The sequence below is a fragment of the Fukomys damarensis genome, unplaced genomic scaffold (assembly GCF_012274545.1).
Source record: "Fukomys damarensis isolate Sample0158 unplaced genomic scaffold, DMR_v1.0_HiC HiC_scaffold_25, whole genome shotgun sequence".
In the NCBI taxonomy this organism is placed as follows: domain Eukaryota; kingdom Metazoa; phylum Chordata; class Mammalia; order Rodentia; family Bathyergidae; genus Fukomys; species Fukomys damarensis.
The window spans coordinates 23,490,945-23,501,922 of NW_022900937.1; the positions used below are offsets into that span (position 1 = coordinate 23,490,945).

Consider the following 10,978-nt stretch of genomic DNA (forward strand, 5'->3'; position numbering starts at 1 on the left):
GGCAAGGCCTTGTCAAGTGCTGGAGATAAACATCCCCAGCCCCACATTTGGTCTCAAGCAATTTTTCAGAGAATGAAGAAATAGGAAAGAAATAGACAATGATCCCTCCTCAGATGTGCTAAAGTTCCCAGGGTAGAAGCCTGCCCCGAGGTGGGGTTTATGCAGGAGATGAAGCCTGCTTCCTGACCAAGGCAGGCAAGGCCAGACCAAGAGCTATGCTGCTTCCACTTGCTAGGAATTGCAGAGGTCTACTACAGGCTCATCTCACCTGTATCCCCCAAAGGAGCCTGTGCTGCCTGGGACTGTGAGCTGGCAACTCACTTCCAGAGACCACACAGAAAGGTCCAGGTGCCAGGATGGCTGAGATTCGGGCCATTTGGACTCACCCTGCTCTGCTGTCCTTATGAACCCAATGTATCATTGTGAGATTGAAGAAGGGAGAGGGAAAGCAGAGAGATGAGGCAGAAGCTTCCAGACCAGCTTTCTCAGTAAGTGGTGGATGGCCTTGGGAGGGTCCCCATCTCAAAGCCAGACTGCCCCTCGCCTGGACCTGCTTGCCTTCAGCCAACCAGGTCATCAACCATTGATTAGATCCCTGACCTGTCCTCATCTGTGTTCCAACAGATGCTAAGAGGGGCCTAGCTGAGGCAGGTGTGCTGAGCACTACAAAGAGGCGCAGTTTGAGCTCTGCCTTATTGTGGCTCAGAAATTGATGGCAAAGGTACATCAGGCATGGCAGAGAGGTGGAGGCATGGCAGTGAGTGGAGGCCCTGGGCATATGGACAGTTGAGACTAGAGACTTAGATGGGGTCCAGATTGTGGAGGGTTTGGGTGCCAGGATATAGGGTTTGAACTTTGCCAAAAAGCGAAGGGAAGCTAAGGAAGGTCCTTAAGCAGTAGGATGTAGCCTGACCTCTAGGTTATAAAGGTCTCAGTAGATGTGACTCAGGGGACTCTAAAGGAAAGTAAAGACTAAATACAGAAAGCAGGATTCAGGCTAACAAGAGCCCACAGCAAATCCGTAGAGGTATACTCAAGGCTCTGTTTAATCCTAGGACCCTGACAAAATCTCATCAGTGGCTCCCCTACTCTGGCCCCATCACTTGCTTTTGGGTTAACCCTTTGACACCTTTTCCTACGAAATAAATGGTCCCATGGAGAATTAACACTTGGGCCCCTCTTGGCTGGGAGACAGGCTCACCTCAGCTGCAAGAATATGCAGGATGCCATAAATGAGCTGCAGTATGCAGGAGAGGGTGCAGTCTTCTTGAGGGATCCCATTGTCTGAGTCTCACCCACCACAGAAGAGATAAGAACCTACCACAGTGGCCACAGGAAATGACAAAGCAATGACTGATCAGGGAGGCGCTGCACAGGGCTCATTACCGCGCTTGCCAGCAGGCGAGACACCCTTATCAGGGAGAAAATTGCATCAGGCCTCCTGAATTACTACCGATTGGAAGCAGATTTCTTGGGACGCACTTTGTTAGATACCTAATGAGCGGGATACAGGAGAGCAGAACTCAAAGCCAGCAGGGCAAGGGACAAATGTCTTTGTTAAACAGAATTTGTCAGTTTCCGCTCCAGGCTCCCTGGGGAGGGTTCAGGGCCAGCTAATTGAATTAAGAGCTTGCGCTCTCCAACAAGGAGGCTCAGGGCGGGGTGAGAGTCAGGCGGGCCGGAAGGCGGGCGGTTTCAGCACCATGGACAACATCGGTGGCCTGGCCACTCCCTAATTGACGGGGCTGGCTGGAGCCGTTGTATTTTGAATGACCAGGGATCTAGGGGATGGAGGAGGAAGGAGAGAGGCTGAGGATGAGAGGAGGAGGAGGGAGGAGGAGGGAGGAGGGAGACAGGTAACCTAAGAAGCTGCCAGGCTAGCATGCCATTGGCCTGATTTTTCCATCTCTGGCGGCAACAGTGAGAGCCAGGAGAGTCAAGGAAGAGGCATCTTCTCCCCACCACAATGCTCACCTGTGTGGGGACAGCTGCAGCAGCACAAGGAGCGGCAGACAGGGCCCTGAGTCTGAGCTAGTGCGTGGCTGTGCATGGCTTTGAGCTTTCAAAGTCAGCCTCCCATTAGTGCCCTAATGAAGTGGGATGTGCTGCAGCCACGGAGCCCTAGAACTAGGGGCCACTTGTCAGCCCCAGGCTGCCCCAGCAAGTGAGGCAGCAAGTTAACAAGTTTGTGGGGTGGGTCAGCAGCACTGAACTGCACTGAAGAAGCTGGGGGGAAGACAGGGGTTATCCGGGTGGGTTCTGCTCCATTGCTCCCCCTCTCCTCACCCTCTAGTGCCCTGGCCCCTCCCTGTGGCCTCAGGTCAGCTCCTTACCTAATCATGTGCACACTGAAGCTGTGGTCAGGGGAGGCAATGCAGGCCCTAAAGAAAGAGAACTGTTGGGAGAATCTGGGTGCTGTGGGAGAAGGCACAATGGTCTCTCTGGTCCCTGCACCTCACACAATGAAAGCAACTGCCTCTGGCCTCCCCTGCAGGACCTATGCTTGGAGGTACAAAGATGCTTCCAGAAAACTCACCTACCCAGCTCACCTCCAAACCCCAAGCCAGGACAGATCTTGCCAAAGTTGAATGGGATGGGGGCTGAAAATGTGCACAAGAGACCCTTGGGGTGGGAGGTGACAGGGCCAAGCAAGCCAGGTCAGAGCGAGTGATGAGAGAGGGCAGAGCAGAGCAGAGCCCCTGAGCCTGGCGGGGCTGCAGGAAGGTACTGGGTTGGGTTGGGCAGAAAGACATGAAGCCCATAGACGCTCTGACTCATCTCCCCCCCCTCGGGTACCCCCTGCCCTCCAGAAGCTGGTGGGTGAAGTAACTGGTCTGCACTGCAGGGTTGGTCTCATTTTTAATTCAGCTTTGTGACGAGATTTAATGGATTCTACATGAAAGTGCTTGACAAGTACCTGGCTCTGACCAGAGGCTAGGTAAAGATCAGCTCTAGGTCCCTGCATTGCTGGGACCATGCAGAGTGGACATCAGGGAGCGTGGCTGTGGGGGAGGGGGCTCCCTCGACAATTGTCCCTGCTTTCAGAACTGATGGGGGCACCTCTGGAGGCCTCCCTTGATTTCATTACTTCTACTTCCTCCCCTAACTGGATTAGATGGCAGTCTATGAAATCCAGGGCACTGAGATTGGCTTTCTGCCTGGAAATGAGAAGAAATGTCATTACAGGTCCTGAATCAGCATCTCACCCCAACCCCAGGGGCCATCTGGTCAATGAGGAGGCAGTCTTTGCCCTGGTTTATTCTTTCCTTCATTCCTTCATCCATCCATCCATCCAATATGCATATCATAGCTGCCCCAGTCTGGTGTTCAGCAGGTCTGAGCAGGAGGCAGATGTGTATTGTTCCCTGTCTAAAACACACAGGAAACCCAACCTGTGTGATGCAGATGCTGACCTGGGTGTATTCATGGGATAGAAGGCTTCATGACCTTGGACGCCTCTGGTAGGTAAATCTGCCCCCTTCTAACCCACAGCTACCAAGAGGAGCAAGAGAGGAAAGAGCCAGGCCTGGTGCACTTGGATGAAAGGTTCCAGAGTCTTGGTTAGGACAGGCAGTAGCTGGCCTGCCAAGCCAGCCTCAGGCACCCATGCCTCCCTCTTCCCATTCCCAGAGTCTTTTCATAGCTGCTTTCTCTCTGCTCTATTTCCATCCCCGTGTGACAGGGACCTGCAGAAATGGGGACCCAGCATGGACTGGATGACTCCATGTTCTTGTATGCCTGTCCCTTATTCTACTGACCCAAATCTGAACAGGCTCCGTGTTCATCCATTTCTGCACACTGAATTTCAGAGCACATGAAGTAATCATTTAGAGGACCTCAGTGGTAAAGAGAAGAGCTCTTGTCCCAATTCATTGAATTCATATGTGCAGATAAATGTCCATGTAGAGAGAGGTCCATTGCCCTCACTTGAACTCTGGTGGTTCAGGGTCAGACTCTGGGGCACCTCCAGCCCTGAGCACACCTATCCTGGTTGCCTCTGTACCCCTTGCTGTCCTTGATCTAGCACAGCACTGTAGATGTGGGGTAATGTGTGTGCTGTGAAGCCAAGGGAGGATCCCAGCAGCTGATGGGAGGTGGGACTGAGTCACCTTGGAGACCCCTACAAAGGCTGAGACTGCATGGTTTTTAAACAGTGGGCAGATTTTAGAACTAACCATGGAATTCAAGCAAACTTTACAGTCACCTCTTTCCAAAGAGAACATGAGTGTGCCCCTAAAGTACAGGAACTTACAGCTGTGTAAGAAAAACAAAAATAGCAAGTCCAGGAATAAAGAGCAATGTAGAAGCACAGATAGCCAGATGCTGGGCTAGAAGAACTCAAAAATTACAAGCAATTGTGGGCTAAGGCGTGAAGGTTTCCTGGGGAGGGGTCTGAGTAGGAGCAGAGTTTGGACAAGATTGGAGGATGAGAGAGGAGACCAAAGGGAAACAGGGAAATAAATCTACATGGCAAAGGATGATGCCCATCAAGTGAGGGGATTTTAGAAGCTGTTACTACACTGGGAGGGACTCCTAGGTGGCAAACTTATTGAGCACCTGTATATGTCTACTGAGCAGCTGCTATGAGCCAGACTTCAAGGTAAACAGTGTCCTTGCCTACGTGGAATTTACATCACAGTCTGGGCATTACAGGGGCAGAGGGGACAGGCAATTAACAAGTAAACACATTTTTTTCCTGGTACTGGGGATCAAACTCAGGACCTTGTGCTTGCAAGGCAGGAGTAGCACCACTGAGCTAAATCCCCAGCCCATAAACCCATTTTTTTGAAAGTTAGCTTTCTGGTAGAAGTTCTATGAGCACAGTAAAGTGGGATGCTGTGAATAGAGTACTTTGGAAGTGGGGTTACTTTGGGTAGAGTGGGGGTCTGTGTCTTCATGGGCAAGGCTTCTCAAAGAAGATGATGTCTGTGCTGAGGTCTGAATGATGAGGACAGTGTATATGTTCCACGAGGCCTTCCAAGTAGAGAGCAGCAGATGCAAAGGCCCTGAGGCAGGGAAGAGCTTGGCTTGTTGGAGGAGCAGCGAGATGGTGTGGCTGGAGCTCAACCAGGAAGGCAGAGGTGGGGTAGGGGCAGTGGCAAGAGATAGACAGAGATCAGGCATCCTGAGCTACAAGGATGGGAGGCTTGGGATTTCAAGAGGCACAGAGAAAGAGCCCAGCCAAAATTCCTCTCTATCTTCTCAGAGGCCAGAAAACTTCTTGACACCCAACAACAGCAAGACTCTGCCTACTCTGGATGCCAAGATCCTAGATGAGAAGCTGGGTACCATTCGAGAGTCCTGGTCCAAGGACACCATGAGCTCAATGGACTCCAGTGTGTCCTCCTCTAAGGAAGTGGAGGAAGAGCCCCAGATGCCAGAGACCATGTCACGTGATGCAGTGAGTGCCCTGCCCCAGCAGCCATAAGACCCTTGGTGAAGGCAGCTTGGGGCCACCTATAAGATGCGCGCTCTCTGAATGTAAGGGAAGGCAGGGGTCTTCCCTTTTTCTTTTTCTTTTTTTTTAAATTTTCTCACTCTCTCTCTCTTTTTTGAGATAGGGTCTTGCTGTGTAGTTTAGGCTGGCCTCAAACTTATGGCAATCCTCCTGCCTCAGCCTCCCAAGTGCTGGGTGTATGAGTGTGCACCATGACACTCAGCTACATTCTTCCTCTTTCAAATGGGACTCTCCTGTGGCTTCTTTTGGGGCAAACCCCCATAGCCCTGTCCCAAATCTCTCAGGTCCATGTCCACTGGGTGATGGGAAGCACCTCAGAGATGACTTGCAACTTGTAAGAGAGGAAGTTGGGCTCACAGAAAAGAGGACAACATTTTCCATGTTGTTGATCCTAGGTACTGGTTGTGTGGAGGGGTCACTGCTGAGTCTCAGCCCCTTGGTACAGAAAGCTAAAGAACAGGCTGCCCAAATGACAGCCCCAAGTCCCCAGTGGAGGTGGCACCAGGTGCCCTGGGAGACTCCACTCACGGCTCCCTCCCTTTCTCCCAGCGGGTCCCATGGGGAGCACTGCTCCAGAAGGCTCTGAGGACAGCGCCCCAGACAGAGCCCAAAGGAAGCCCAGGTTGTCCTTGTTCTGGGACACTGCCCCCCAGCCCCCAACAGCCTCCTTGCCCCCTGTGCACCTCTGCACCCTTCTGGGACATGCACCACCGCATGTATAGAAAGGATGACTGCCACTGGGTGGGCCTGGGATGCCCCCACTGAGTGACCTCCTCCCCACTGCCTTCTGTGGATGCCACGGCTCTCTCAGGCCAATTCTGCGGGATCCCTACAGCTGGGATCCCAGGCCCAGTGTCTTCTAGGTAAATGATTCAGGGTCCACGTGAAGTCACAGGTCTGGGGACCTGAATTATACAGGAGACATCAGCTACAGATAATTCAGTACTATGGATTGGTTGGGGGGAATGGGCTGGCTGGAGTCATGCTATGTTTTTCAGACGTGATGAGAGCAGTAACGGGAGCAGGAAGGCGGGAAAAACAGAGCTGGGGAGGAAACCACCTGGAGGTACAGGATGGATGTGATGCGTGGGCAATGCACACACGTTTTTGTTGTTGTCTGAAAGAATGATGCGGTCTCACAGGTCATGAGTGCATGGCGGTCTCTTAAGGATTAGCCTCGATGATGGGGGACTGGACTGAAACCCGGGAGGCGAAGGTTGGCATGAGCGGGGCCCGTCTTTGAGCAAGAGTAATCCCTGACAGTGAGAGGGTCGGGAAATAAGTGGCCTCAGGCCTCAGGACAGAATTCTGGGAGGCTTGGTCCATCCTATCCCTGCAGACGGAGTTGGGTTCCACGGCGAGTACCTCAGCACACTCACCCTGGATGTCACCCCAGAACCCCCATCCGTGGGCCATGCCTCAAAGGGAGGTCCCCAGTCCCTTCTCTCTCCTTCATGCTGAACACCTGGCGAGGACCCAAAGATTGGCTGCTGGTTCATTGTTGGCTTGTGTCCCCCAGCTGCTGCTGTGCAGCCTGAAGTAATGCACACAGTGCCCATCTCTTCACTAGGATCCAGGGCCTAGCACACACCTGGCCTCCCTTAGACTTCAGCAAATGCTTGTACGGCAACGCCGCAAAACCCCCGGCAGTAGCTGCTCTGTCCTTGCCTGTCCCTGTCTGATGCAGGCCCTGTCCCTTCTTCCCCTCCTGGTTCCCAACTCTTAGTTCCATGCTTTGTTTACTTTCCCACCCCCAATTCACTCCCCACCTCCTCTTTCTGTGCCCCCACACTCGGATCTGCCATGCTGGCTGTCCCTCCCGACCCTGCACCCTCGCTGGGTCCCAGACATCAACTCCCATCTGCTGGCCAGAGTCCAAAAGGACCAGGCCAGGACTCAGACACACACCTCCATCTGCAGGGCCAATGGAGCCCCACTACAGGAGTAGCATGTGGGCCGGTAGCAACCACGTACAGCTCTAAGACAGTCACAGGGAGCCGTACAGCCACGGGTCACTGTGCCATAGCAACCAAGCAAAATTACATAGCAATGCCTGGACTCCTGCAACCAAGAGGCAGAGTGACAAGCAACAGAACACGGCTAGGGAGCACAGGAGCACAGAAGTCGCATAATAGTGTAGGACGATGTCACGCAGCACGGCAGCGCAGGAGACTGACTGCGGGACAGAGTGAGGAGTGCAGAGCTTAGTGTGAGCCATAGACAGATTTACAGAGCAAAGGTGAACTTGTCTCTGGGGGTGGTCACGTAGCAGAGCCGCAGGAGAAGCCCTGCCCAGACGTGCAGGAGTGGGTAGTGACTGAGTGAGCCCAGGCGCTCTCAGCTGCTGGCCTTGGCCTCATGATGAACCTGTAGTGTCTCTGACTCCCCCAGTACTGGTCTGTGTCTGCACCCGCATGTCCCAGGGTGCAGGGAGCCGTGTGTCTCTGATTCCCTCCAGAGCTTAGCGGGAAATGAACGTTTTGTGGAGAACAAAGCACTTTGGGGGGGCAACAGAGGGGATCCATCCATGCCTGTCTGTGCCTGGACCCCCAGGTCTGCCCATCCCACACCCTCAGCCCGCCAAGCTGACCTGGGCTCCCTGCCAAATTCAGCCATTTCTCCCTGTCTTCTGACACCCAGCCCTTATGAGGGTCATTTTGTCCTGTGGGGCTGGGCTCGGGCCCTGGTGTGGGCACCAGGCTCCAAGAGCTAAGGGGCAGCGTGCACCTCCCTCCTGAGCAGCTCAAGACATCTGCCCTGAAGAGGTGGCGGCTGAGTGAGTGTGAATGGGAGATTTTGGGGTCGTCCTAAATGTGGCAGCTCTTCCAACACCCCTTCACCCCTAGACAGGCTGAGACCCGCTCCTGCTGCACTTCCTGTCTTCCCACACCAGCACTGCAGCAGATGAGCCGAGGGGCCCCACTCACAGAGGCTTATGAGATGCCTCCCTCCCACCTACCCATCCCCACATCCTCAGTTCTCCATCGCTCCAGGCATGGAGAAAACCAGACCGCCCCACCTTCTGGTGCCCGGCCCTGTGCTCCATAGCATAGGGAAGAGGGCAGGATGACCCCAGAGAGTCCCTAGGAGGCAGAAACTACCATGTCCCCCAGATGACCAGGGGCGCAGTATAGACTCACAGGAAACATCCGGTGACACCTGAGCAGGTGAGGGGCTGGATACAGGTAGTGTCTTCCTAACTGCCGCATGGGCCCAATGGCTGGACACACCTGTAAGCCCCCCATAGTTAGGGAGGCAGGAAGGCGTCCTGGAGAAGGTGGGTTGTGCACTGAATTGACTGAGGCAGAGGTACTCAGTGGCTGTTCAAGCAGTGTGCTTCAATCTTGCTTCCAGCTGGGAAATTCAAATATGGGGTTGTCACACACACATGCATGCGCGCACACCCTCTTCTCTCCCTCTCTCTCCCTCTCTCTGTCTCCTCCCCAGCTTTCCTCCCTGCCTCCTTCTCCTCCCTCCCTCCCCTGTTCAGAGGGGATCTGTGGCGGAGCAGCGGCCCTCATACCACGAGATGAATAATTGACAGGGTCGTTTAAACATTCAGGGGAGTTTTGCCAGGCTCCTCACACTGGAATAACTCATTTCTTTCATTCTCTCGAAAGCATCTCCCCTCCTCTGCCACCCCTGCCCCCTGCTCCAGCTTTGTTTCTTTCTCTTTCTTGAGCCTGCTGGACCCCACGGGACCCCTCCTGCCCCGTTTAACTGTGCCCACCGGTAGGAGACAACTGCAGCACAGACCCAGTTTCCTAGGCATGGGAAGCAAGGCCAGGGAGCAGTGGCTTCTTCCAGGTCACACACACCAGGAGAGGAGTCCCAGCCGGCTCTCCCCTGGAGCACGCTGCATCCTGTGCTTTGGTTGTCCCATCAGTAGCCAAGGAGGGCAGCTGCCCTATGCTGTGGGCCTCGCATGGCTTTCTGCTCCTGCCCTGCAGTGTTCAGTGCCGCCACAGTGTCCCCCTCGGCACCCCACGGTGCACGGGCCCCTGTGCCCAGTTCTCACAGCCTCTCCTGGTCCTGGAAGCGACCTCGCACCCTCTCCCCTTCTCTGGCTCCCAGATCCTGCCTCCATCAGTACAGAGGTTGGAGCAAATGAGCTATGCTCCATGGCAGAGCCTCTGCCCAGCCCCAGAACCCTGCCAGCCCAGGACTGCAGACTACAGGACTCAGCTCCACCTGGTGGCAGTTTCTCGGCAGGAGTCTCAGAGGACGGGAGGACCAGGACACCTGGCACTGCCCACAAGGAAGTCAGATAGAACCAGGCATATCTGCACATCTGCCTGGGCGAGGACTTTGAGGTGATCAGGATGCCTGGGCCTCTCAGGGGCCAGGAGACCAGCACAGAGCACAAGCCAGGCCTGGAGGGAAGCTTCCCTGCCTGCAGCAACCCCAGAGGGGACCCTCATCCTTCGGGACAAGGGGCAGAGACACACAAGAGGACAGGAAGGGAGACAAGTGGAACAGGAGAGCAGAGCCACAGGTGCCCCAGCCTCCACGATCCTCCCAACTCAGTGTCCCCTTCGGGCCACCTACATGAGCACCAGACACCCCTGCGGCCCATCCTCCCCACCCCCACAGCCCAGACTCCATAGCCCCCAATGCCATCACCTGTGCAGCCCCTGCCTGCCCACCTGATCTCAAGGCCCACCTACAGCATGTGCCCACTGCACATCCACAAAGGCCCTGTCACCCACACTCGGCCCACCAGGCAGCAGAGCTTCTCAGGGCCCTGGCCACCCTTCTGGTCCTCACTGTACCCTGCAACTCCAAGCCCTTCAAGCTGGTTCCTGGAAGGGGCTCTAAAAATCACCTTACCAGCTCTGTTCCTTTCCTGATCCTCCCATCTCTGTCCTTTTCCTCCTCCGGTACACAGGTAGCGCTTACTAAGCACTTAAAGAAAGGAGAGAGGGAAGGAGAAAGCTGGGCAGGAAGAAAGGAGGTTCTCATCCTCTGCACAGGCCTGGGCCTCCCTGCAGACCCTTCCTCTCTCTGTGTGGCTCTAGCAACTGGGAACTCTGTTTCTATCACTCAAGAGCTGTGTGACCTTAAAGAAATCATTGTGCCTCTCTGATCCTGTGTGCTCACTAACATGGAGGAGCTGCTGTCCCCCTGCCCAGCTCTTGAGGCCATGGGAAGGATTAACAAGAGAGTGGGTAGCAGTGTGTCGAAAAGTGTAAAGGACTGGCCACTTTGCAGGGGCCTGATGAATAGTCTCAGCATTCTTGGGGCCTTTGGAGGCCAGGAACGGTGGGAAGGAAGCAAAGCCCCAAGGCCTCTGCCTGCCTGACCCCTTCTCAGAGGGGCGGCCCCAGACTCCCTGTCCCCTCCCCCACGCTGTCTCCCTTGCGAGCCATTCTCCTCCATCCATCACCCGGGAATGAAGAGATTAATAAACGAGACTCATAACTCTCAGCAGCTAGGACGCAGCAGATATTTACGGCTCCATTTCAATTTGCAGAGAGATTAAGTGTTTGTCAATTTATTGTCTCCTGGTGTGTGCAAGCG

The 10,978-nt window shown here is 54.5% G+C and overlaps 1 protein-coding gene across 2 annotated transcripts in view; it reads left to right on the forward strand.

The window, feature by feature from the left end:
- The window catches only part of Ccdc33 (coiled-coil domain containing 33), a 72,146-nt gene that overhangs the window by 40,211 nt on the left and 20,957 nt on the right, over positions 1 to 10,978 (forward strand). For both annotated transcript variants that reach the window (XM_010626834.1, XM_033756120.1), the window contains one exon: positions 5,207 to 5,401. In XM_010626834.1, coding sequence (XP_010625136.1) covers positions 5,207 to 5,401 — 195 coding nt within the window. The remainder of the gene's footprint in view (positions 1 to 5,206; positions 5,402 to 10,978) is intronic.